At 46.1% G+C, this 25,178-nt stretch overlaps 1 protein-coding gene across 2 annotated transcripts in view; it reads right to left on the reverse strand.

Moving 5' to 3' along the window:
- CORO2A (coronin 2A) overlaps nucleotides 1-25,178 on the reverse strand; it is a 63,188-nt gene that overhangs the window by 14,234 nt on the left and 23,776 nt on the right. Inside the window, exons 1-5 of one of the 2 annotated variants that reach the window (XM_081894375.1) lie at nucleotides 16,782-17,086; nucleotides 7,789-7,989; nucleotides 4,676-4,792; nucleotides 3,145-3,294; nucleotides 1,716-1,895 (exon numbers count right to left, since the gene is read on the reverse strand). In XM_081894375.1, the coding sequence (XP_081750501.1) occupies nucleotides 1,716-1,895; nucleotides 3,145-3,294; nucleotides 4,676-4,792; nucleotides 7,789-7,989 (648 nt within the window). In that variant the 5' untranslated portion in view covers nucleotides 16,782-17,086. Of the gene's footprint in view, nucleotides 1-1,715; nucleotides 1,896-3,144; nucleotides 3,295-4,675; nucleotides 4,793-7,788; nucleotides 7,990-16,781; nucleotides 17,087-25,178 lie in introns of those variants that run through there. The other variant, XM_081894376.1, reaches the window with a different exon arrangement.

The following is a 25,178-nucleotide window of genomic DNA, read 5'->3' on the forward strand; positions in this document are numbered from 1 at the left end:
CACTCCCTAAGCTCTCAGCCTTCTTCCCTGTGTAGTTCCCTCCCACTATTCCTCTGAGTCCAATCACTCCAGGACAATGCATCAGGCTGGACGCTGAATAATGAGGGGGGTACCATATTTTTCACTCGATAAGGCACACCTGACCATAAGGCGCACCTACTTTTTTTTTGGGGGGGGAGAATTCAAGAAAAAAAAATGCGGCTCTTGGGGGCTTTTGCGGGAGGTGGGGGAAGTGAGAGAGCATCGCTCTGTCCCTTCCCCCACCTCCCGCAAAAGCCAGGGATAGCCGTGCAAAGCCTCCTCAGGGCAGCGGGATGAAGGCTCACCGCTGCCCTGCGGAGGCTTCGCGGGCTACCCCAGAAGCGCTTTCTCCCACAACAGGTTGGGGCTGGCAGGGGAAGCCCAGGTTCCCCGCCCCTCAGCCCCAGGGACCACACATTTGCTCCATAAGACGTACAGACATTTCCCCTTAGATTTTAAGAGGAAAAAAGTGTGGGATGTAAACACAGGCGCAGTCAATGACAACATTCCTAGAGTGTACATGTTAGAACATGGGGAGGGATGTCTGTCTAGCAAGCAGGTAAACTTCCTGGGGACGGACTTCCTCCGCATGTGACCAGAGGTGGGTGTGGCCTCACCTGTGCAGGTAAATGATAACAGCACAGGGCAGGCAGCCATCTATCTCTCTGCCATCTTCTTTCGATGAGGAAACATCTAAGGATGCTCTCTTGGCTCCCAGCCAAGAGAGGAGATAAGGACTATCTTGCTACAAGATAGATTCTAAATGTATTTACCTTTTTAAGCTGTCTGCCTTCTGGGATCATATTGTGAACAGAACGTGAGTAAACTCTTTTATACTTTTATAAAGACTGTGTCATGTCTTGTATTTTAAGAGGGAACAAAGGGGAAATTACCAGAGTAATTATTATAGAGGTTCTAGCGAACCTGTGCAGATGTTACCGTTGCGAACTAAAAGGGGAATGTTTATAAACTCTGCTGATATTTTGGGTACTTGTTAGCACAAGTTGGATAAGGATATAATTAGTCAATATATCCTCTCCTGCACCCCTGAACATTCCCACAAAAAGTGTGTGTTATGGAGCGAAAAATACGGTACTTTAGAAATGAACTGAATGGCCTATGACTGACTTCTGCCTCCCTCAAAATGTGGCGATTATGGTGCAAAATAACGGGCGTAGCCCCAACGTGGCCTTCGGGGAGGGACATTGGGCCCACCAACCCATCTAAGATAGACACTCCTCACCTGAAAGATAAGGTAACTGCAAGCAGTCAAGTGACGATCTTAATGTCATGGACGGCAGCCGAGTCACCTTCCCACTCCTAAATTGCCTATATCAAGCTAGGCGGACAGCCCATCAGATGTGAAAGAGAGTTGTGATTCCAGTTCAGAATCAATTCATCATTATTCAGGAGAAGGAGATGCTAACTTTGAAAGTGCTGCCCAGCTACAGAACAGAATAAGGCTGTAAATGGCAGCAGCTCTGGTTCATGTCCCCAGATGTAAACCTGGTGTAGGATCTAAGCTAGATCTTCTGCTCTAGACCCTGCTGTTTCAGAGAAAGATGCACCCCACCTTCTGGCCTGCAGACCTATCCTCCTCCTGTGCACAGGTGAGAACATCCTTTTAGCCATCTAAAACAAACAGCAAGCGGTCTTCCCGTGTGGCGCTAATCAATCTCGCCAGCCCACCATACCTGTAAGACAGTTCCTGCTCGTGGGTCAATGACCCTTATTTTCCTGTCCCTGCAGGCCGTGGCTAAGAGGCTTCCGTCTGTGTTGAACGACATGGAAAGAATGACGTCCGTGTGGAAGTGGATTGTCTTCACCGGGGTCTGAATTACAGACTCTTTGGTGTCAAGGTTCCAGATCATGATCTGAAGGCAAAGAGAGGTGCGTTCGTGAATGTTTCCCGAGCTCCCCACCCACGGTGCAGCCAACGCACGAAAAGAACAATGACTACTCCCAACGCTATGCAACTTGGACAAATTGCACACAGCACATTTCCATGATTTTCCCTGTTCAGCTTGACTGGGCAAAATCTATGCAGCTTCTGTTAGCCACGGGGAAGGAGAGGCGGCTGCATGGGGTGCAAATGCTCCAGCCCTTGAACACTGAAAACTATATCCAGCAAGGAATCTGGCTTGTGAAGTTTCAGGAGACAGCACCACCCACTTTTACTTCATTCCTTTGCAACCATTAAGGACTAGAAAACCCCAATTTCTTGCTGGCTTTGATGAAGATTGAGGTTCTTATTTGACATGGATAGTTCGGCTGGTTAGAGCGTGGTGCTGATAATGCCAACGTTGCAGGTTTGACCTTTATATGGGACAGCTGCATGTTCCTGCATGGCAGGGATTGGACTAGAATCACTAGATGATCCTCAGGGTCCCTGCCAACTCTACAATTCTGCACCTGAATTCTGCAACCAATACCACATTCTGTGGTCTTGCAGAACTGTGGCAATATTTATTTGCAATTCAGGCTTATATGGTGTTTTGCACAAATAACAACAACATGCCACCTCCCTACACACAAACACACACATACGTACACATACAGTGGTGCCTCGCAAGACAAAATTAATCCGTTCTGCGAGTCTCTTCGTCTTGCGGAGCACGGCTATTAGCGGCTTAGCGGCTATTAACGGCTTAGCGGCTTTAAGAAAAAGGAAACAAACTCGCAAGACGTTTCGTCTTTTGAAGCAAGCCCATTGGGAAATTCGTCTTGCGGAACGACTCAAAAAACGGAAAACTCTTTCGTCTTGCGCGTTTTTCGTCTTTCGAGGCATTCGTCTTGCGAGGTACCACTGTAATCTAAAGAAACAAGTTGTGGGAACATCCTGCTAGGCAATTCTGGGCCGGCTTATCCATTCCCCCCCCCCCCGCAGATTTTTATCCCTTTCTTGCTTTGTGTTCTCTATGCATGCTGGGAGTAGACTGTGGCCACCATGTTTTGGAAGGCAGGAAGTAACTATGAGGCAAAATCCTCTAGTTTGGCAGAGGGTTATATCCTCTCATTCATTTCACAAACCTCAGATACTCTGCCCAAGACCCCTCCATGGAAGCAGAATAGAACAACAGCATGTTGATGCTTGAAATGAAGGTTAACAAGACCCTGACTCACTTTGTAATCATAGCCAGTGCTGAAAAGGATGTTGCTCGCAGTTGGGTGCCATTCGATGAGTCCCACCCTTCGCGAATGACCAAGAAGCTCCTTCTGTGAATCTGTGATGTTTGTTGTGAGTAAGTGGTGAGGAATGTTCCAGATTTTAACCTAAGAGACACAGTAGTGCAGAGTCTTTAAGCCAGCTCCGTTAATCGACACCTGCCATTAGCAGCAGCAATCAGGACTAATAAGTCTTAATCAGTAGTTGAGGGTAAAGGGATGTGGGATAGAGAGATGGTTTGTAGGGGGTGGCAGATGGGCAGGATCAATGCGCACCCAGTGCATATCCAACCCTCACAGTCTAGGAATCCATCCTGTCCCTTGTTTCCACCATGTGGGCCACCAAGTGTCTGTGCACAAACAAAGGTAACATCAAGTCAAGAGAGATGTTCCATCTGCACAGTGAGAGTTGTGCTTTCCATTGCCCACCCAAAAAAGGGGGGCGGGCATCTGATCTGTCTCACTTCCTGCATTACAGCTTTAGGGTGAAAGCGCCAAACCAGGACCTTAAGAAATGCCCCACTCAACTGAAGTATTTATTTGCATTTTTCACCCTCCAAATAATGGCATTCTGGTCTCGCAACAACCTTATGAACTCAGTCAAGTTAAACCTGGCTCTAACATCCAAACCTACTGCTCCAACTGTCGAGAAGAAAGAAATTTGCTCATGCTCTCATGTACAAGCAATCATTTTCCCACATCCAACAACAGTATCTCCTTGTTACTTTATCAGCTGTCCCTTGGATCCTTCCTAGCAAATGATGAGGCCTTTAGAACTAGTGTAAACATGTTGCGGCCTGGTCTCCATCATCATCAAAAACACCTTGATGCCTTATGTGCTCCTACCTCTCTCTTGAATTCTGAATCGCTAATCAGTGTTAAGCTCACACCAGCGTTTTCAGTGTGGTTACATCCACTCTACAGCAGGCAACCACAACCGGAAACATATTTGCCGGCTTTGGTTTGAGCTAACCATGGTTAGGGGGACGCAGGTGGCACGGTGGGTTAAACCACAGAGCCTAGGACTTGCTGATCAGAAGGTCGGCAGTTCGAATCCCCGCAACGGGGTGAGCTCCCGTTGCTCGGTCCCTGCTCCTGCCAACCTAGTAGTTCGAAAGCACACCAGTGCAAGTAGATAAATAGGTACTGCTCTGGCAGGAAGATAAACGGTGTTTCCGTGTGCTGCTCTGGTTCGCCAGAAACAGCTTAGTCATGCTGGCCACATGACCCGGAAGCTGTACGCCGGCTCCCTCGGCCAATAAAGTGAGATGAGCGCCGCAACCCCAGAGTCGGCCATGACTGGACCTAATCATCGGGGTCCCTTTACCTTTAACCATGGTTAGAACAGTGCTGACTTAACACTAACGATAGCTATGAAAGGAAAGGGGGTGAGCCTATGGGATAATCTCAATCTTCTAACCATAGTTAGGAAACTGGGCAGCATTCTGTTATATCTTGTTATATCGCTCCAGAGGTTCCCAAAACTTACAGTGGTATCTTCAGAGCACGAGGCTATTACAAAGTCATCGAAAGGGTTCCACTTAATGTCTAAAACATTCCCTTTGTGCCCACAGATGCGAGGGTAATGCGGGTCAAGTTTTCCTGTCTGGAAACAAACGGAAAGATTTAGTTCCCAAACTGCAACGTCTCCGATTAGGCCTGTCAATCGACACAAAGCAAAACAGAACTCTCCAGTGTGTCTTGTCCTTCATGGTTTTATCTTGACCCCTTAATGTATCTGTCTCTTGGAGCCATTTCCTACCCATATTAAACCACCAGTATCAACAGTTGCCATAACTTGATTGTGTTCCCTTTTGCAGGGTTTGGATACAAACTACACAGACTAGGGGCTCCTCAAGATGATGTGTTTATTGAGCAGTCATCCTGAGTCGCTTGCACAAAGTTCTGTGGAAATTAGACTCATCCAGTCTTTATTGACCATTCATTCTGATTTGCTTGTGTGGGGTGTTTATACGTCTTCCTGTGAATCATGTATTCATCCTGCACTTTTTTCATTGCATTTCCTGTCACTTTCCTAACTGCAAAAAGTCTGCTGCTTTTTTTTAAAAAAAAGTGGATTCTTGGACTAGGGTGACAGAGTGCACTGATCCACGTTGATTCTGCAATCCTAAATTTCTTGTCTGCACTTGAATCCCTCCCACAAAATACTGATAATCTGGAAGCAATCCAGTAGGGAAGGACTGAAAACAAAACACATACAAATTTAGGGTGAAGAAAAACATATTTTAGAGCAGCCAAGCCAGTCTGAGAATGCCCATATGTTTAATACAAACACTTATATTTTTCTCTCCTAAGGCAAGCTTTCTGCCAGTTTCCAGCATTTGAAATGGAGCTGTGGATGGTGCCTATTGGCTAGTTTCTGTGACGCCACAAATGTCACACACACCCCAATTTCTGATTTACTTTCACAATGTTTTTTGAACACTTGAGGTTTGCTTGGGGTGGTTTTTTTGGATGGTGAAGGGTGGACATTTAAATGAATTACTATGTATGTGTGGCTTAGGGGAAAAGACAGACCTGATGTATGAAGGAAGAGGAAAACTGATGACAAATTCAGCATGGAACCAGCTGGAATATATTCTGCAATGGGTAGGTTGCAAAGCTAGACTCCCAATGCAGATTAAGAACCTGCAATAACTGCATCTTACATGTGTTTTCAAATACTACCCAGAAACAGCAAAGGAGAGAGGCTCTTGCACAAGAGTTTCCTTCATCTCAAGCAGTATGAATGTGGTTGTGATGTGCAACCCTGCTTGCAACACACACTGAGGATGGGAAGCATATTTCCATTTGCACTGCAACGTAGATAGGAAATGCAAATTTCCAACCGCTGTTGTGGGCTGGGTATACGTTTTTGCTGTGCCTCTGCCTGGACATGAGTCTTAAAATGGCCTCTTAACCTTACAGAGAGCTGAGCTAAAAGACATTTTTCTTATTGTATATATTTTCACCACAAGGGGTCTGTAGCAGACAGGTGTTTTGAGGGGCACTGTAAAGGATTATACTAAATATGTAAGTAAGATTCTGTTGTTGCAGATCATGGTCCTTTGGATTATAACATATATCTATTACATAAAGGAAGCACAGGTGACGTGTGGCTGTTTGGAGGACCAAGATAATAATACACTCACTTTCGGCCACACCGCCACTGTTATACAGCCCTCAAAAGGTTTTCCCCAGGGTGACAAATGGTTAGTAAACCCTGTCTTAAAGGGGCAATAACCAATTAAGAGTGCTTTTGGAGAACATCTAAAGAGCTATTAGAGTTGTGTGAAAATGTGAGCAGGGTTTGAAATATGAGCAAGGGAAGAAACAAATTAAGGCTAATAACTTAGGATGTACATATGGAGTGTTATAAGTTCAATTATGCAACGTTAAAGGATAAACATAGAACCCCATGGAGAGGGAGATGGGAAGTCAATGGATAAATTAAAGGTATTATTGATGGTAAAGTATGAACACTTTTGAAAACAAAATACATCTTTTTTTTAAAGAGTGCTTTTTGGAATAGGCATTCAGTCCAATCACCCCGTAAATGTGTCGTCCAAAACCAGCCCCAGAATGACATACATTTACAAAAGGAAGCATTCGTGACTTTATCCTGGGTGACAACCTTTGGGATATTCCTATAGCTCTATCACCATCTTTAGCACAAGAATTGGTGGCAAGTGGTTTAAGTCCTCAGTCTGGCCCCCAGCAGAGCCTCAGATCCCAGCGACCCTCGCCTAAAAATATGGCTTTCTCTTATGAAAACCAATACATCTGCAAGGGCTCACCAGGCAACTCGGGATGAGTGGGAAAGGCAAAAGGGCTCTTTAAGTCCCCTTCAACCTGAAACAGCAAGCTCTTCCAGAGTGCTGGTGTTTGTATGGGCAGGGAGGAGGTCCCAGACAATTCTTGTGCAACTCAGCAGTGCGTTAGCCGCAAGCAAAACGAACCCATGCAGTGCAAAAGGAGTTTATATGAGGTTTGTGTGCATGTGTGTAAATGAGCCCTTTGCCCTAGTTCCCAGTTCATGAGAGAGAGAGAGTCAGTAGATAGATCCAATACTGTTGGTCTTTTCAATCCCTTTGGTTTTCAACCAGTGTGGCACCCTGGGGTGCCTTGAAGGACGGTCAGGGGTGCCGTGGGCAACACTGGCCTCTGTCCCTCTTTCCTTCCCTCCCTCCTCTGATGCCCTCTCACATCTCTGCTCCCAAAGGCTCAGTGTGAAGAAGCACCTCTCTTTTGGGCAGGCGGGGCAGCTCACAGACCAGGGGCGGCAGCTACAGCTGCCCAGAGGACTCCCAAGGAGAGGAGAGAGGAGGTTGAGGGAACACTCCACAAGGGAGGGTATTTGAAAAAGGACGAGAAGCTGCCAGCTCTGCAGGCAAGGGGTGACATTACTGGGCTCATGAGCCCCACAGGGTTGCCACAAGAGAGCTGTGGGCTCAAAGAGGTTGAAAACCTCTGCCTTACTCCATTCGAAATATGCTCCTCTGTTAAAATGAATGGGCCATTTGGGCTTTAGGAGGTTCCATTGCCCACCGAGACCTACAAACACACAAAACCAGCTACACCTGTCAGTAAGGTGGTACTTACCTGATTTACTGGTATTACAATAAAGGCTCCTCCACCGGCACATTCGGTCACAACAGCAACGAAATGCGGGTTCACAGCGCAGAAGTGATTGTCGTGAACGCTGCGGGTGATAGGCACACAGTCGTAGCACTTCTCCTTACTGGCTGCCTTGCCGTAAACATGGCGGAATTTTGAACTCCGGTACTGAGGGGACCATGACATCTGCAATGAACACAGAGAACGGAACCGTGAAGCCACCTGACCATTCGAGATTTCAGATTCAAATGAGGACACTCTTGTACAGTGGTACCTCGGGTTACATACACTTCAGGTTACACACTCCGCTAACCCAGAAATAGTGCTTCAGGTTAAGAACTTTGCTTCAGGATAAGAACAGAAATCGGGCTCAGATGGCGCAGCGGCAGCAGGAGGCGGCCCCGTTAGCTGAAGTGGTGCTTCAGGTTAAGAACAGTTTCAGGTTAAGAACAGACCTCCGGAACAAATTAAGTACTTAACCCGAGAAACCACTGTATATCAGCTTTCCTTTAGACCACATCAGTGAGGCTGAGAGGTCTTGTCGTCTCGGCAGCCCAGGACCTCCAGACACACTGCCAAGACTTGCGCCCCAGGGAGGTCACTTCAGTGCTGCTAACACAGTGGTTTGACTTCACTCCATTGTCTCTTGAGACCGACGAATGCCAGCAATATAATATGTAAACATGGGAATTCCTTGTAGATGACTGAAAAGAGTAAGTCAGGTTGTGTACCCACAGCAATGCCCAAGAAGGAATGACTGCTGGGAGGAGTGCAGAAAGAAGCAATGCCATGGTACACCTGCAGAAGCAAAGCCGGAGGACACCTACAACTGCCCCACCTGCAACAAAACCTGTCTCTCCTGTATTGGTCTCTACAGCCACAGCAGGCACTGTAGCTGCCCAGTGGTTTGACTTCCAGTGGTTTGACTCTTCCATTGTCTCCCGAGACAGACGTATGCCTATTCTTACATCAGTTATCACTGCCTGTCTGTCTCACACACTCACATCCTGACACACACTGTTAAAACATTATTCCCTGATTACTGGATCCATTTATCCTGTCTACCCTGTTGTTGTGTTGTTGTTTAGTCGTGTCCGACTCTTCAAGACCCCCTGGACCAGAGCATGCCAGGCACTCCTGTCTTCCACTGCGTCCCGCAGTTTGGTCAAACTCATGCTGGTAGCTTCGAGAACACTGTCCAACCACCTCATCCTCTGTCGTCCTCTTCTCCTTGTGCCCTCCATCTTTCCCAACATCAGGGTCTTTTCCAGGGAGTCTTCTCTTCTCATGAGGTGGCCAAAGTATTGGAGCCTCAGCTTCAGGATCTGTCCTTCCAGTGAGCACTCAGGGCTGATTTCCTGAAGAATGGATAGGTTTGATCTTCTTGCAGTCCATGGGACTCTCAAGAGTCTCCTCCAGCACCATAATTCAAAAGCATCAATTCTTCAGCGATCAGCCTTCTTTATGGTCCAGCTCTCACTTCCATACATCACTACTGGGAAAACCATAGCTTTAACTATACAGACCTTTGCTGGCAAGGTGAGTTGGCTTTTTAAGCAGTTGTGTTAAACTGAGGTTGCAATCCAATGCATGCTTACTTGAGTGTAAGCCAAACTGAACACAATGGGAATTCTTCCAAAGGACTTTCCCCCAACTTTCATAGGTTAGATTTCCTATCTGTTTATTTATTTTTTAAATTAAAAATGTTTGATAGAACGTTTATTCCCACAATGGCTCTGGATTTTAAATATTACAGAATAGCTGCAACTCAGATGCACCAGCAGCATTTGCTTTCTGGATAGGCAGTTAAAGGGAGGGGGATGCAGACGGGAAGTTGATGAATACCAGGGCACATGTATGTATTGCATGTCAAAACCGCCCCTCAAAAATTCCCCCTAAAGGAAAGCAGGGACAAAATAGGGGCGGTGATTAAGGATAGGTACCAGAAAACAGTCCGATTAGCCAATTCTCCCTAGTTAATAAAGACAATTAGAGCACATGTACCAAACTAAATTAGCAGGGCAAAGGGGAGCAGTGATCTGAGGCAGAAAATTTTCCATTTCATAAGTTCGTTAGTAACAATGAATTCCAATTACAAATAAAGTATTAGGTCAGCTTGGCAGTTTAAAAGCTCTTAGCTTTGGTTGCTAAAGCAAGGAATACAACCATGCTAAATTAGATCATTCTCCAGGACATTAAATAATTTCCCAATGAAATTACCCTAAATTTTTCCAATTCTTTTTTTTTTATTTTTTTTAGAAAACCCACATCACTGTTGAGGAGACAGGCATCCTATTAAACTCTTTCAATAGTGGGTCCCCCACACAACCAGCTTCCTTTCGGCTTCACAATCAGAATAAGATGGAAATGCCAGCAGACCTTATTCTCCTATCATCAGTCATTGCAGTGATTTTATTTTTTAAAAAACAAAACTTTATAAAGCTCAAAACTGCTCTGGGGATTGGAGAAGAGGTTTCTCGATGACATCATTGGTGCCTGCCAATCAGAGCTTCCGCAGTCAGTTTGCAGAATTGTGGTTCCCGCCCATCTCCCTTCAGGACTTGACCTTGAACAGAAAAGTTCCTTTTGCGCTGAATGCAGCATGGGCACTTCCAAACTGACGCCACTACTTGGGGGGGAAATGTTATGAGTATCTCCACCTTCAGTCTGTTTCGTTTTGAGTTTCTGATGAGTCAGATTGAAGGTGGGAAACTACATGGTTCAGGTAGCTGGCCTGATCCAGAAGCGCAATTCTTAATTTTTTATGCCAATAATAATAATAATAATTTTATTATTTATACCCACCCACCTGGCTGGGTTTCCCTAGTTTCCTGCTTAGCTCATTTAGGAACAGTATCATTTAGGAACAGTAGTGGGATCAGGAAAGGAATCTGTTGCCAGGCAAAGTTAGGAGGGAGGTCTTCTTCAGGAAAAGCGCCAGCAAAAACTGCCTAGCCTTGCACACAGTCTCATTTTTCAGCCGCTTGTGCCTTATGACTCTGCAGCTTGATGAGTATTTTGGGGAAAGTAGGCAAATAAGCCATGGCTAAGCAAAGCTGCCATGTTTGTGTGCCAACACCAAGTCAAATGCAATTCAATTGCAATTCTGGGCTGCATCAATAGGAGTATAGCATCTAGATCAAGGGAAGTAATAGTGCCACTGTATTCTGCTCTGGTCAGACCTCACCTGGAGTACTGTGTCCAGTTCTGGGCACCACAGTTCAAGAAGGACACTGACAAACTGGAACGTGTCCAGAGGAGGGCAACCAAAATGGTCAAAGGCCTGGAAACGATGCCTTATGAGGAACGGCTAAGGGAGCTGGGCATGTTTAGCCTGGAGAAGAGGAGGTTAAGGGGTGATATGATAGCCATGTTCAAATATATAAAAGGATGTCACATAGAGGAGGGAGAAAGGTTGTTTTCTGCTGCTCCAGAGAAGCGGACACGGAGCAATGGATCCAAACTACAAGAAAGAAGATTCCACCTAAACATTAGGAAGAACTTCCTGACAGTAAGAGCTGTTCGACAGTGGAATTTGCTGCCAAGGAGTGTGTTGGAGTCTCCTTCTTTGGAGGTCTTGAAGCAGAGGCTTGACAACCATATGTCAGGAGTGCTCTGATGGTGTTTCCTGCTTGGCAGGGGGTTGGACTCAATGGCCCTTGTGGTCTCTTCCAACTCTATGATTCTATGATTCTATGAATGCTGCTACAATGGGAGGCTGCTGCTGTCGACTGCGTTCTTCGTCACTCCCCCGCCCCCTCAAATAATGCAAACATTAAAAGAGAGTAGAAAAAACCAAAATACAGCCATGAACTACCAAGCCATACGCTTTCATTCTAAACAGCAGGTTTATCAGGCTCCTGGTGAGCCACCATACATTCACAGCAAGCTATGAAGATTTGCCCCAACATTAAACCTTAAAACAACAACATTACTGGTGCATAAAATAACCCAGGAAAGAACTGCATTTAATGCTAGCCCAACGGCCCCCAAAACCTGGCAAAGCAGGAAGCTTTTACTAGACTTCTCAAAGACCCAACAGAATGGACTCGTCGACAGTCCCATCCCCATTCCAGGAGGAAATTTTGGAAGAAGGTGCCATGACCAAAAAGTCCCTGCTCCTTGCAGTCTCTCACTTTACCACTCATAGTGAGTTTTCTGGAGCAGAGGACTCACTTGATGAACTGAGCATATGGAGTTGTTAAGAAGGTTTTATAGCAGTTTTTCTCAAGCTCGAGTCCCTAGCTGTTGTTGGACTACAACTCCCATCATCCCTGTCCGCTGGTCCTGCTAGTGGGGAGCAGGAAGAGGATGCTAGCGAGGGGTGTAGCCATGACTGGGACCCACCGGGGCAAGCCAGGTATGGGAAAGGTGAGGTTGGGGTTGTGGGAAGTATTAATGGGGTGACAGAGGTAGGCAAGGAGGTGGGGGTCAGTGTGCAAGGGCCACAGGAACAGGACCCTTCATCACAGCCAGAGGACCCCCATCTCCACAAACAAGGTGGGCCCTGAAGCACAGGAGCGGCGGGAGGTACGCTCTGGGAGCCTGAGACAGGCAAGGACACACAGCCCAGCTCACTAGCTGGCGAGGAGGGGCTCATTAGCCATAATAATAATAATAATAATAATAATAATAATAATAATAATAATAATAATAATAATTTATTATTTATACCCCACCCATCTGGTTGGGTTTCCCCAGCCACTGAATATTAAAAACAATACAGCATCAGACATTAAAAACTTCCCTAAACAGGGCTGCCTTCAGTTGTCTTTTAAAAGTTGTTTATTGCCTTGACATTTGCTGGAAGGGCGTGCCACGGGGCAGGTGCCACCACCGAGAAGTCCCTCTGCCTGGTTGCCTGTAACCTCACTTCTCACAGCGAGGGCTCTCGGCGCTGGACCTCAGTGTCTAGGCTGGATGGTGGGGGTGGAGACGCTCCTTCAGGTATACAGGACCAAGGCCGTTTAGGGCTTTAAATGTCAGCACCAACACTTTGAACTGTGCTCGGAAGCGTACTGGGAGCCAAAGTAGGTCTTTCAGGACCGGTGTTATATGGTCTTGGCGGCCGCCCCCAGTCACCAGTCTAGCTGCCGCATTCTGGATTAATTGCAGTTTACGAGTCACCTTCAAAGGTAGCCCCACGTAGAGCGCATTGCAGTAGTCCAAGCGGGAGATAACCAGAGCATGCGCCACTCTGGCAAGACAGTCTGCGGGCAGAGAGGGTCTCAGCCTACATACCAGATGGAGCTGGGAGGAGGGATGTGATTTCTCAAGTAGATTAGGCTCAACACAGGTGAGGGTCACAGGCTTGGCCAAGCCCAGGTGCTACCATCAAAACTCAAGGGAGAAAAGGGGAGCAGAGCTGAGGTGCTCTGTGTCCAATATCTCTGCTGGGACTGTGTTTTGGGTTTGACTCTGGACTGTGTTTCTTGACTGTTGCACTTTGGCCCAAGGGACTTGCCCATACGTGGCTGTGCTTTAGTTCTTGCCTGGAGGGTCATATTTTGCTCCCAAGCCTAAGATGACTCTACTTCAGGCACAGGCAAACTCGGCCCACCAGGTGTTTTGGGACTACAACTCCCATCATCCCTGACCACTGGTCCTGTTAGCTAGGAATGATGGGAGTTGTAGTCCCAAAACACCTGGAGGGCCGAGTTTGCCTATGCCTGCTGTACTTCTACGTACCATCAGTTTAAGCTTCTCCTTTGCACGGTCAGTAGTTTGGGCCTGTCTTTAAGACACTTTTGTGTATCTTGGCCTTCAGATGACAATTGTTGCCACGAGCCTTCTATTCCTTTCCTGCAAGAATGGCAATTTGACTGCTTTTAGTTCAAACTTAATTTAGATTTGTTTTCAGTTGTATCTATTTTCTACTGCATGCTGCCTTGGACTCCTTCAGGAGAAAGGAGAAGGGAGAAGTAAGAATAAGAAGCAATTTACCGTGGTAATTCCCAAAACAGTTTTTACTGGATGGCCATCTGTCATAAAATGTCTCCACCCCCATCGTTGAGCCCAGACACTGAGGTCCAGCTCCGAGGGCCTTCTGCTGGTTCCCTCACTGCAAGAAGTGATGCTCCAGAGAACCAGGCAGAGGGCCTTCTCGGTAGTGGCACCCACTCTGTGGAACGCCCTCTCATCAGATGTCAAGGAAATAAACCACTATCTGACTTTTAGAAGATGTCTGAAGGCAGCCCTGTTTAGGGAAGTTTTTAATGTTTGGTGTTTTGTCGTGTTTTTAATATTCTGTTGGAGGCCACCCAGAGTGGCTGGAGAAACCCAGCCACATGGGTGGGGTATAAACAAACAAACAAATTGTTGTTGTTATTATTATTACGTATTATGCTTTAGTTGAGATCCCTGCATTGCAGGGCGTTGGACTAGATGACCCTCAGGAGCCCTTCCAACTCTAGAATTCTATGATTCTAGGGTTTTTAAAAGGCCAGCATCTTGAACTGTGTTTGAAAACTGACAGGCAACCAGTTAAGATCTTACGATACAGGTATCATATCCTCTATGCAGCTGACTCAGCCAACTTTGTCAGGCAGCTGCACTTCTGGACCAACTGAGCAGTTCAAGCAAGGCAGCCTTGAAAGGCAGCCACACACAGAGTGCATTGCAAAAAAAAAATCGAACCAGGAAGCTAGCAGAGAATGTAAGGCAGCTGCCAGGTCCTTCCGAGGGCAAAGCAGAAATGCATACCATGATGCTTAAAAAGATCAAAAAAATCAAAAGCATATTGTGACTTGAAGAGGTCAAGTACTTTGCCAAGCAGAGCCGGAGGCTAAGCTCAAACATCTCTCTTAATCCCGCTGAACGCAGTGTTACTGTGAATAGGTGATCCTTTACACAGCAAAAAGGAATTTAACCATCAGATTTCCTGGCACTAGACGGAGAAGAGATGGTTATCTCTCCTTCAGAAAGTAGGAGGCTGTTTGCCCCTAAGCGCTGTAGACATGTTTTTGCCGAATTATCTGCATATATGTTTGTTTATATCAGTGTAGTCTAGAAGCCCATTAAACGGGAGGAGGTGTTGCTACATCGCTGCACGTTGGGAAAGTTTCCAGGCATCGGCAATATGTCACAAATAACTAGGAGGAGGGATGTGTGGGTAAGCCGGCTAGTGTTTGTTGGTTGTTGTTGTTTTGCGGGCTAGCAACTTTTGTAGACTTATTTGCACAGCTGTATGAGAAAGAGGGGAAGAGAAGAGAAAAAGGGGAGGAATGTATATGAAAACACAGCAGGAAGGAAAACTGCTCATCGCTCATCTCTCTCTCTCTCTCTCTCTCTCTCTCTCTCTCTCTCTCTCTCTCTTACCAAGGTCTTTTTGTTTGTTTGCTGCTGTTTCTAAAAGCACTCACTTTCTCTGTTAATTGCACCAGCCCCTTCCACTATCTCATTGCTGATTTACAGAACGAATATTCCTCCCAGAAGAATGCCATGATTCTGCAGTTCCCTACTCCAAAATATAAGGGATACAGGTGGTGCTGTGGGTTAAACCACAGAGCCTAAGACTTGCCGATCAGAAGGTCGGTGGTTCGAATCCCCGCGACGGGGTGAGCTCCTGTTGCTCGGTCCCTGCTCCTGCCAACCTAGCAGTTTGAAAGCACGTCAAAGTGCAAGTAGATAAATAGGTACCGCTCCGGCGGGAAGGTAAACGGTGTTTCCGTGCGCTGCTCTGGTTCGCCAGAAGCAGCTTAGTCATGCTGGCCACATGACCCGGAAGCTGTACGCCGGCTCCCTTGGCCAATAAAGCGAGATGAGCACCGCAATCCTAGAGTCGGTCACAACTGGACCTAATGGTCAGGCGTACCTTTGCCTTTACTCCAAAACATGGCATTGATCATGCCCTGAAGGCTTAAGTCTCTCCATCTTTTTCCATCCTAGCCTTAAGGAGCTGCTGGCTCTCTAACCACCTCCCTTCTTCCTTCCAGCGTCATGTGGCACACAGATCCTGGGAACGTGGCAGGTGGTACCACATGTCCGAATGTCCCATCACATCAAGAGATCCCTGCCTATGGAAAACTAGCATCTCAGGGAAGAGGTCTGCTCCCTGAAGAGCTAGTTTTCTGTAGGCAAAAAGGAAGCAAAACCAAATCAAAACACCGCAAGATTACAGAACTATGGCCCCTTTCTTAAAACAACCAACCAGAAAATGGATCTAACAGGTTAAACAGAAGTAAAGTTAAGATCTGGTTACACTACTCTGTACGTTTGGTAGCCTTTTTGCCCATTTTAGTCACTGGTGTTCTAAGCATGTGAAAATGTTTTTGAATGATAACATTTCAGCTCTGTATTTCTCTCTTTTTTTCACCTTGGAAAGTAGATCCACAGCATGCTATTTATTTTGCAGAGGCAAGTGAAATTTGAGACAAGTACATTGTAGATTAGTCTTCAAAATTGCCAAGAGGTTATGCTAAGGTTGCCTTTCCATTCCTTTCTTCAGCGCTCTCCCTTTACTGGCTCCCTCACACTTAAAAAATACAAGCTGTAAGCTCCTCAGGGCAGAGACCTGTCTTTCTGGCTTGTGTTGCACCAGGCCTGTACAATGTGTGATCCCTCAAGCCAAACAACACTCCACAACCAGAGCAATAAACTTCCTGGGTTTGCTTTTTCTGTGCACCTTAGAGGGCAAGTTATTAGGCTACTGGCAAGTCACAATACATAGCTGAGAGGGTTGGCGGCGAGAGTCAGGAACTGTCTGGCTTGCCCAAGTGCTTTTTAAACCAAATGATGTGCAGAATTCACCATCCGGCTGCAGCTCCAGGCCGGGCAAGATTTTTTCCAGCCACATATTGTGAGCTGACAGCTTGCCCTGATCTTTCAGCCTCAGGCGGGAAGCAAAACCAGGAAGCTTGAACATTGCGCCAGAGGGCTGCCTATATGACTGGTGGACCACAAATTGTGCAAGCCGCCATTACATTGTACGGCGCTAAATACATAAATAATGAAAACATCCCCCCCCCCAAACCACTTACCTTTCATTTATTTGCAATCTGTTTCCAACAAATTAAGCTTTTCGAGGAGATCCAGCAAGTTATTGTTCTGTCGCTTGCGTGAAAATAAATTTAAAAAGGCTGACAGATTTTTGTTTGTTTCTGTTAATGACAAGAAAACGAAGGAAAAGAACCAGGAAAAGAGGTAAGTTCAGCAACCCATGCTGACTGCACACGTCTGCCCTCAGCCTGCGCCATCAGGTGTGTGTATGGAGGAAACAAAACAATGAAATTGGAACCTGAAACCTTGTCCGGTTGGGCGTGGCCATAGTTGCCTCCCTGCCAGTCAGGTGAATCAGCTCTGTGTACAGTCTCTGCATGTTTACCTGTGACCTCAGGGTATCAGTTACCTACCCTCAGTCTGTTTGGTTAACCTGCTTGAGGGCACCCGTCGAAGCTTAAGTACAATGCTCAAGGGCTTCCACTAACACAGATTTCTCCTCAAGACAGAGGCACACATTGGCCTAACCAGTTTCCTGAATGTCGCAGGCTCCAATTTTCTTTATTTTCTCTTCCGTTTTTATTTCCCTTTTCCGATACTGCCAAAGGCAGAAGCAGAATTTAAGCAAGATATACTCCCTTAATGCAGGAGTGGGGAACTTTATTTCACCCTGGGGACCATATTCTCTTATAAATAGCCAAGCCAGGGGTTGGCAGGTCTTGACTACTAGCACAACACTAGAAAGAAGAAGGTGTCCCAACTAAAGAAGATTGTCAAGTTCAATTAATGGAATATGCTGAAATGGCAAAACTGACAATGAAATTAAGAAGCAGAGATGACAGTGAATTTAAGGAAGAATGGAAGATGTTTATTGCATATATACAGAAGCATTATACACAGGTTAATACATTAGCAGGGATTTAAAAGTACTTGTAATTTTACAATGAATGGATAATAGTGATTTAAATATGTTATAATTTTAATAATGGACATGCATGACAAATAATGGAACCAGGGAAGGGACTAGAGGGAAGTCAATTTGTTTTTGTTTTTGTTTTTTGGAAAACCAATAAAATATTATTAAAAAACAACAACAAACCAACAGTTGACCCTTATTTTCCAATAGCCCTCTAGCTCTGTGAAGGGGTTAGGAGTCTCCGAACAACTCTCGGCACCCTTAACAAACCACAACTCCCAGGATTCTTTGCGGGAAGCCATGACTTCCCGCAGATAAGGCCTTACTTTCAAGGGGGTGGGAAGCATGTGAACATTATTGTGATGTGCATGCACTTTCTAACCTGCTGCCACAGCCGTGGCTCCTTTTTTCCTCATGAATATTATAAATTTCCAGAAGGATCAGATGTCGTTGCCTTACACCGAATCAAACCATTGATCCATGTAGCTCAGTGTCGCGTACACCAGCCTCTCCCCAATTTGGCGCCCTCCAAATGTTTTCAACTCCCATCAGCACTAGCCAGCATGGCCAGCCATTAGGGATGATGGGAGTTGGAGAGGGCAGCAGATCCAGGAAGGTTGCTATAGACCAGGGATCAGCAAACCTTTTCAGCAGGGGGCCAGTCCACTGTCCCTCAGACCTTGTGGGGGGCCAGACTATATTTAGAAGGAAAAAAATGAACGAATTCCTATGCCCCACAAATAACCCAGAGGTGCATTTTAAATAAAAGGACACATTCTACTCATGTAAAAACACCAGGCAGGCCCCACAAATAACCCAGAGGTGCATTTTAAATAAAAGGACACATTCTACTCATGTAAAAACATGCTGATTTCCGGACCGTCCGCAGGCCAGATTTAGAAGACAATTGGGCCGGATCCAGCCCCCAGGCCTTAGTTTGTCTACCCATGCTATAGACTGAATGGCAGCCAACTCTCCAAGGTTTCAGAAAGCCTTAACTGGAGAGGTTAGGACTTGAACATGGCGCCTTTTGCGTGCAAATAATGCATTGAACCGCTGAACTACTATGAGGCCTTCCCTCATAGATCACTGCTGGAATGTTTGGTCTAACATATTATTATTATTATTTATTAAATTTATATACTGCCCTATACCCGGGGGTCTCAGCGCGGTTCACAGAATATAATCAAGATATAAAACCACAAAATACCTAAAAAATAGATACAACAACCCAATAGCCCCCCCCAAAAAACCCCACATTTTAAAAGGGCATAGGATGTAAATCGGATCAACCAAAGGCCTGGTTTAAAACGAACATTTTTGCCTGGTGTCTAAAAGTGTATAATGAAGGCGCCCGGCGAACTTCCCTGGGGAGAGCATTCCACAGGCAGGGGGCCACTGCAGAGAAGGCCCCGTTCTTGTGTTGCCACCCTCCGGACCTCTAAAGGAGGAGGCAGAGGAAGGAGGGCCTCAGAAGATGATCTCAGGGTCTGGGGAGGTTCATATGGAAAGAGGCGGTCCTTGAGGTATTGCGGTCCTGAGCCGTTTAAGGCTTTATAAACCAGCACTTTGAATTGGGCCGGGAAACTAATTGGTAGCCAGTGCAGTCGGACCAGGATTGCAGGTTAAGAACTTAATTCAGTTTCAGGTTAAGAACTTAATTCGTTCCAGAGGTCCGTTCTTAACTTGAAACTGTTCTTAATCTGAGGTACCACTTTAGCTAACGGAGCCTCCTGCTGCTGCCGGAGCACGATTTCTGTTCTCATCCTGAAGCAAAGTTCTTAACCCGAGGTACTATTTCTGGGTTAGTGGAGTCTATAACCTGAAGTGTCTGTAACCTGAAGCATCTGTAACCCGAAGTACCACTGTGTGTTCAAGCCGTCCTGCTCAGGTGAGCAACCTGGCCGCTGAAGTTTCCGAACCATCTTCAGAGCCAGCCCTACCTATAAGGTATTGCAGAAATCTACCGTATTTTTTGCTCTATAAGACTCACTTTTTCCCTCCTAAAAAGTAAGGGGAAATGTGTGTGCGTGTTATGGAGTGAATGCAGGCTGCGCAGCTATCCCAGAAGCCAGAACAGCAAGAGGGATCGCTGCTTTCACTGCACAGCGATCCCTCTTGCTGTTCTGGCTTCTGAGATTCAGAATATTTTTTTTCTTGTTTTCCTCCTCCAAAAACTAGGTGCGCCTTGTGGTCTGGTGCGTCTTATAGAGTGAAAAATACGGTAACCTTGAGGTTCGATTGCCATTAGACTCTTCTCACAGACAGACACAGATCTTCCTTTTACTAATGTAGGATGATGTAAGCCTCTGCTGGCAGAAAGATGCTGACTTTGTAGTCAGTGTGGATATGCTGAACAGGACGTTTTACGCACGGTCAGCAAGCCAGCACTCTCCTTTCTGGAGAGGGCTAGGCGGCTGTCCTGCCCTAACACACAGGGAGTTTCGCCGAACCGCCATCCAGCCCAGACACTGTACTTATTCTCAGTTACTTCCCCACAGGACTTCCTCTTGCCTGTGTCTTGCCTTCATCTGACAGGGCATATGAACTGTCACTGCATGATGTACGAGAAATATATATAAGCTGTCAGAAAATTCATCTGACACCCAAATACAGTGGTGCCTCGCAAGACGAAATTAATTCGTTCCGCAAGTCTTTTCGTCTTGCGGGTTTTTCGTCTTGCGAAGCACGGTTTCCCATAGGAATGCATTAAGAATCAATTAATGCGTTCCTATGGAAACCGCCTTCAGACCAGGTCCGGGGACAGTCTGTCCCCCGACCTCTTCTGAAGGCTGGCGGGGGGCAAAAGTCTTTGCTCCCCCCTGCCTGCCTTCCCGGGAGAGCGGAAAACGCAGTGCTGCCTTCCCGTTCTCCCGGGAAGGCAGGCAGGGGGGACAAAGCCCTTTGCCCCCCGCCCGCCTTCGGAAGAGGTCCTGGATCTCTTCTGAAGGCCGGCGGGGGGCGAATGTCTTTGTCCCCCCTGCCTGCCTAACCGGGGGCTTTTAAATCGCCCCGGGACTGTCCGGGGCGATTTAAAAGCGCCCGGACGGCTTTTGAAGGCAGGCGGGGGGGAGCAAAGACTTCCCTGCTATCCCGGACCGCTTTTAAAATGCTGGCGGTGGGGAGCAAAGCCTTTCGCCCCCGCCGGCCTTCCTGGACCTCTTCTGAAGGCCGGGGGGGGGAAGGCTTTGCTCCCCACCGCCAGCATTTAAAAGAGGTCCCCGGAGATTTCCCTATGGGCTTTCGTCTTGCGAAGCAAGCCCATAGGGAAAATCGTCTAGCGAAGCATCGCAAAAACCGAAAAACCCTTTCGTCTCGCGGGGTTTTTCGTCTTGCGAGGCATTCGTCTTGCGGGGCACCACTGTACAGCCGATTTTGTGGTTTAACCATAGAATTGTAGAGTTGGAAGAGACCCTGAGGATCATGTAGTCCAACTCCCTGCAATGTAGGAATATGCAGCTCTCCCATACGGGGATCGAACCTGCAACCTTGGCATTATCAGCACCACGTGAACTTATCCCACTGAGCTATCCAGGCTATCTGTATCAATCCTCATCTTGTCCTTTTAACTGCTTCCTACTGCTTCCATGCAGGAAACGCCAATAAATGAATCATCTTTGTGTCTTCTTGGGTACAAATTTGCGGGGGGGGGGGGGGACAGTTCCCCTATGACAATGCCGGCTCTTGCAACCACCGCTCTAGAGGAAATGCATTGAAAGAATTGCATGATTCACCATTACTTAACAGAGACTGATTCCACTAGCTGACAAACGCCCCCTGCTGGTCAATATCACTGTGTACAAAAATAATCCCCTTCAAAATGTAATATTTTACAAGTTTCTGCACCCTAAGGAGAGCTTTCCTAAGGTCAGGATTTGCTTATTTGTTTGATTCCTTAAAGTGGCTCCTATAACCAAGCCATTATGTGCAAAGGCAGAACAGGCAATAAGCACAGATGTACCGACAAACGGTGCCTGTAGTGCAAATCATTATTGGAAGCAACACAAAGACTGTACCCCTAGAGCTCCAAAATGTCTAACTCTACCCTTACTTTATCTTCCCAAAGTCAAGCTGTCTCTTGCAATGCTTCCTGCCAAAGGAGGTTAGCCCCGGTGTCTTGTAAGAGATGATGAGTCCAGGACAGTGTTTCCTGTTTCCGGACTACTGTTCCCATCTTCCCTGACCACTCACTGGTTCTGCTAGCTAGGGATGATGGGAGTCATAGTCCAAAAACAACTGGTGACCCATGCTATAAAATGCCCAGAGAATGGAGACTGTTCTGCATGACAGAATAGCATGGTCGTTATCACAATTTGTGTTTTTGTATCTGTGCGGGAAGCAACTGAAAATAAGTACAAATTTCCTAAACCTGTTATGGGCTGAAAAAAACATGTTATGGGCTTTGCTTCACCTAGGTCGAGCTAGGATTATAATACTTCAGAATTTCTGGGAGTTTTATCCCCTTTCTTTGAATTTGGTCATTTAAGATTTATGATTTCTCTATTTCCTTCTGAGGAAACTGAATAGTTCAGTGAAATGAGGTTTGTAGCCGGCATGCCATTAAGGCTTTGTTCAATTCTAAGTTTTTCTAATTTTTCCCCTTAAACTTTTTGATTTTTCATTATTTAGTTTATTTCTATAAGATAATATTTCTAGTCAATTACTTCTCATTTCAGGGATTTTCACGGTATTTCATTTATTCAGTAGCGTTTGTCTGAACATTGAGGTTCAGCTGAACTATTGGGGGCAGTAGTCAAAGATAAAGTTATCCTCCTCTATGAATGTGTCTAATGCACTTTTAAACTATCTAAGCCAGTGACCATCACTGCGAGTTGTGAGAGCAGATTCCATAAGTCAATTCTGCGTTGTATGAAGAAGCCCTTTCTTTGGTCTGGCTGGAATCTGCTGCCAATCAGCTTCATGAAGTCCTCGTATTATATGGCAGAGGGAATAAATTTCATCTCTATCCAGGGTCTCCCTCGGGAGGTTGTGAACTCTCCTTCCTTGGAGGTTTCTAAGCAGAGATCGGACGGCCATCTGTCATGGATGCTTTAGCTGAAATTCCTGTACTGCAGGGGGTTGGACTAGATGGGCCTTGGGTCCCTTCCAATTCTACAATCTATGATTCACCACAGCGCTTGCAACTTTATCAACCTCTACAAGGCCATCAGCTAATATCAGCTAAAACATACTTGGCATGAACCATGAGAACAAACTTTTAGGAAGCAGCATTTTCTCACAAACTGAGATGAACGAACCCTAGTTAAAGAACAAAAAGTAACACATTATAAAACTATGAAGCAGTTTTGCTAAAAGAACAGCAGACACTTCAAACAAACTTCACACCACAAAAAAAATCTAATTTTGAAAAGCAGGGAGCAGTGCCCACTGACGACAACAAATCTGAGATCAGCTATTTTATTTATTCTGTTGTTGCGTATAATTGTTTTTATCATACCCATTGTGTTCATATTGCTCTCACAGGTTTTGCTTTAGTAAAAAGATAAGTAAGAGAACAAGAGACCAACTCCTTGTGATCACAGGACTTGTAACCACAGAGGTACAACAAGCCAGTCATTTCAAGGGTTAACTTTTAAGCCTCTGGACACAGTGACCAAGAGATATTGGGAATCTGTGCAGAGCAGCTCCTGGCAAGAGGGGCTGAGAACCCTGCTTTCCTCATCCCAGCATTCTGGATCTTCAACAGAAAATAAATAATAATAAAACTTAAGAGAAGGTCGGTCAAGGAAAGTAATAGAACCACTCTATTCTGCCTTGGTCCAGGTGTGAATGCTATGTCCAGTTCTGAGTGCCACCAGTTAAAAGGAATATTGGCAAGCTGGAATGTGTGCAGAGGAAGACGACCAACATGATCAAGAGTCTGGAAACCAAGCCTTATGAGGAACAGTTGAAGGAGCTGGGTATGTTTAGCCTGGAAAAAGGAGACTGAGAGGAGATATGACAGCCATCTTCAAATATCTAAACAGGTGTCACCTGGAGGATGGAGCAAGCTTGTTTTCTCCTGCTCTGGAAGATAGGACTTGAACCAAAGGCTTCAAGTTACAAGAAAAGAGATTCTGAGTAAACATCAGGAAAAACTTTCTGACAGTGAGAGCTGTTTTGACAGTTGAACAGACTCCTTCAGAAGGTCATGGAGTCTCCTTCCTTGGAGGTTTTTCAATCAGAGATTGGATGGCCATCTGTCAGAGATGCTTCTGCTGAGATTCCTGCATTGTAGGAGGTTGGATGTGGGTGGCGCTGTGGGTTAAACCACAGAGCCTAGGACTTGCCGATGAGAAGGTCGGCAGTTCGAATCCCCATGACGGGGTGAGCTCCCGTTGCTCGGTCCCTGCTCCTGCCAACTTAGCAGTTCGAAAGCACGTCAAAGTGCAAGTAGATAAATAGGTACCACTCCGGTGGGAAGGTAAACAGCATTTTCGTGCGCTGCTCTGGTTCGCTAGAAGAGGCTTAGTCATGCTGACCACATGACCCGGAAGCTGTACGCCGGCTCCCTCGGCCAATAAAGCGAGATGAACGCCGCAACCCCAGAGTCATACGCGACTGGACCTAATGGTCAGGGGTCCCTTTACCTTTATGGGGTTGGACTAGATGACCCTTGGGGTCCCTTCCAACTCAACATTCTCTGATTCTAAAAAACCAAAACAATGATGTCACTCCCCTCCCTTAGATTGGTTACTTGAGGACTAGTGGGACATAAGATACCTTCATGTACGCTAAGATGGTATCGGAGTAGAATTGAATACAACTCTTTGCCATTATATGCATGTGCCGCACCTGAAGCGTTGGCTTAGCATCCCACATTTCGGCATAAACATGACACTAGCAGCTTGGTACCGCAGGCTCCTGCTGCTTTACTCCTTTAGGGGCTGCATTACCTAACAAATTGCCAGACACTTGCCATCTGCTCCTTCTATTCACATCATGACACAGTACACTGGAGGCTGGGCCTACAGGAAGGCTCCTATTGTGTGAAAAGAGGAGCGGCAAGGCAGGCTGCTATAGGACATCTCCTTCTGCCACAAATTAAATATATATATATATATCAAAAAATCACCTCTGAGGTATTGCTTTCAAACTTCAAAACACAAACAATAAAACAAAAGCCCAACTGACCCAATACATGCTGTGTGACTATTATTTCTAAGCAGTTAATACGTGAACTCTTATCCTAAGCATAGAGTGTATTAGGGGAGGGGTAGTAGGTGGCGCTGTGGGTTAAACCACAGAGCCTAGGGCTTGCAGATCAGAAGGTCGGTGGTTCGAATCCCCACGACGGGGTGAGCTCCCGTTGCTCGGTCCCTGCTCCTGCCAACCTAGCAGTTCGAAAGCACGTCAAGGAAAAGCGAACATAGCTCTGTGCTCCAAAAAGATAGCTTGCAGAGCTTTCCTTGGGAACTTTTGGGTAGACAAAAATCTAGTGTTTGAAAACCAGAGAGATTGTAAAACAATGTTAAAAGAAGATGGAGATTAGGGAAGATCAGGCGAACCTCATATCCCCACC

This window comes from Podarcis melisellensis (assembly GCF_964234715.1).
Source record: "Podarcis melisellensis genome assembly, chromosome: 17".
Taxonomy (NCBI): Eukaryota; Metazoa; Chordata; class Lepidosauria; order Squamata; family Lacertidae; genus Podarcis; species Podarcis melisellensis.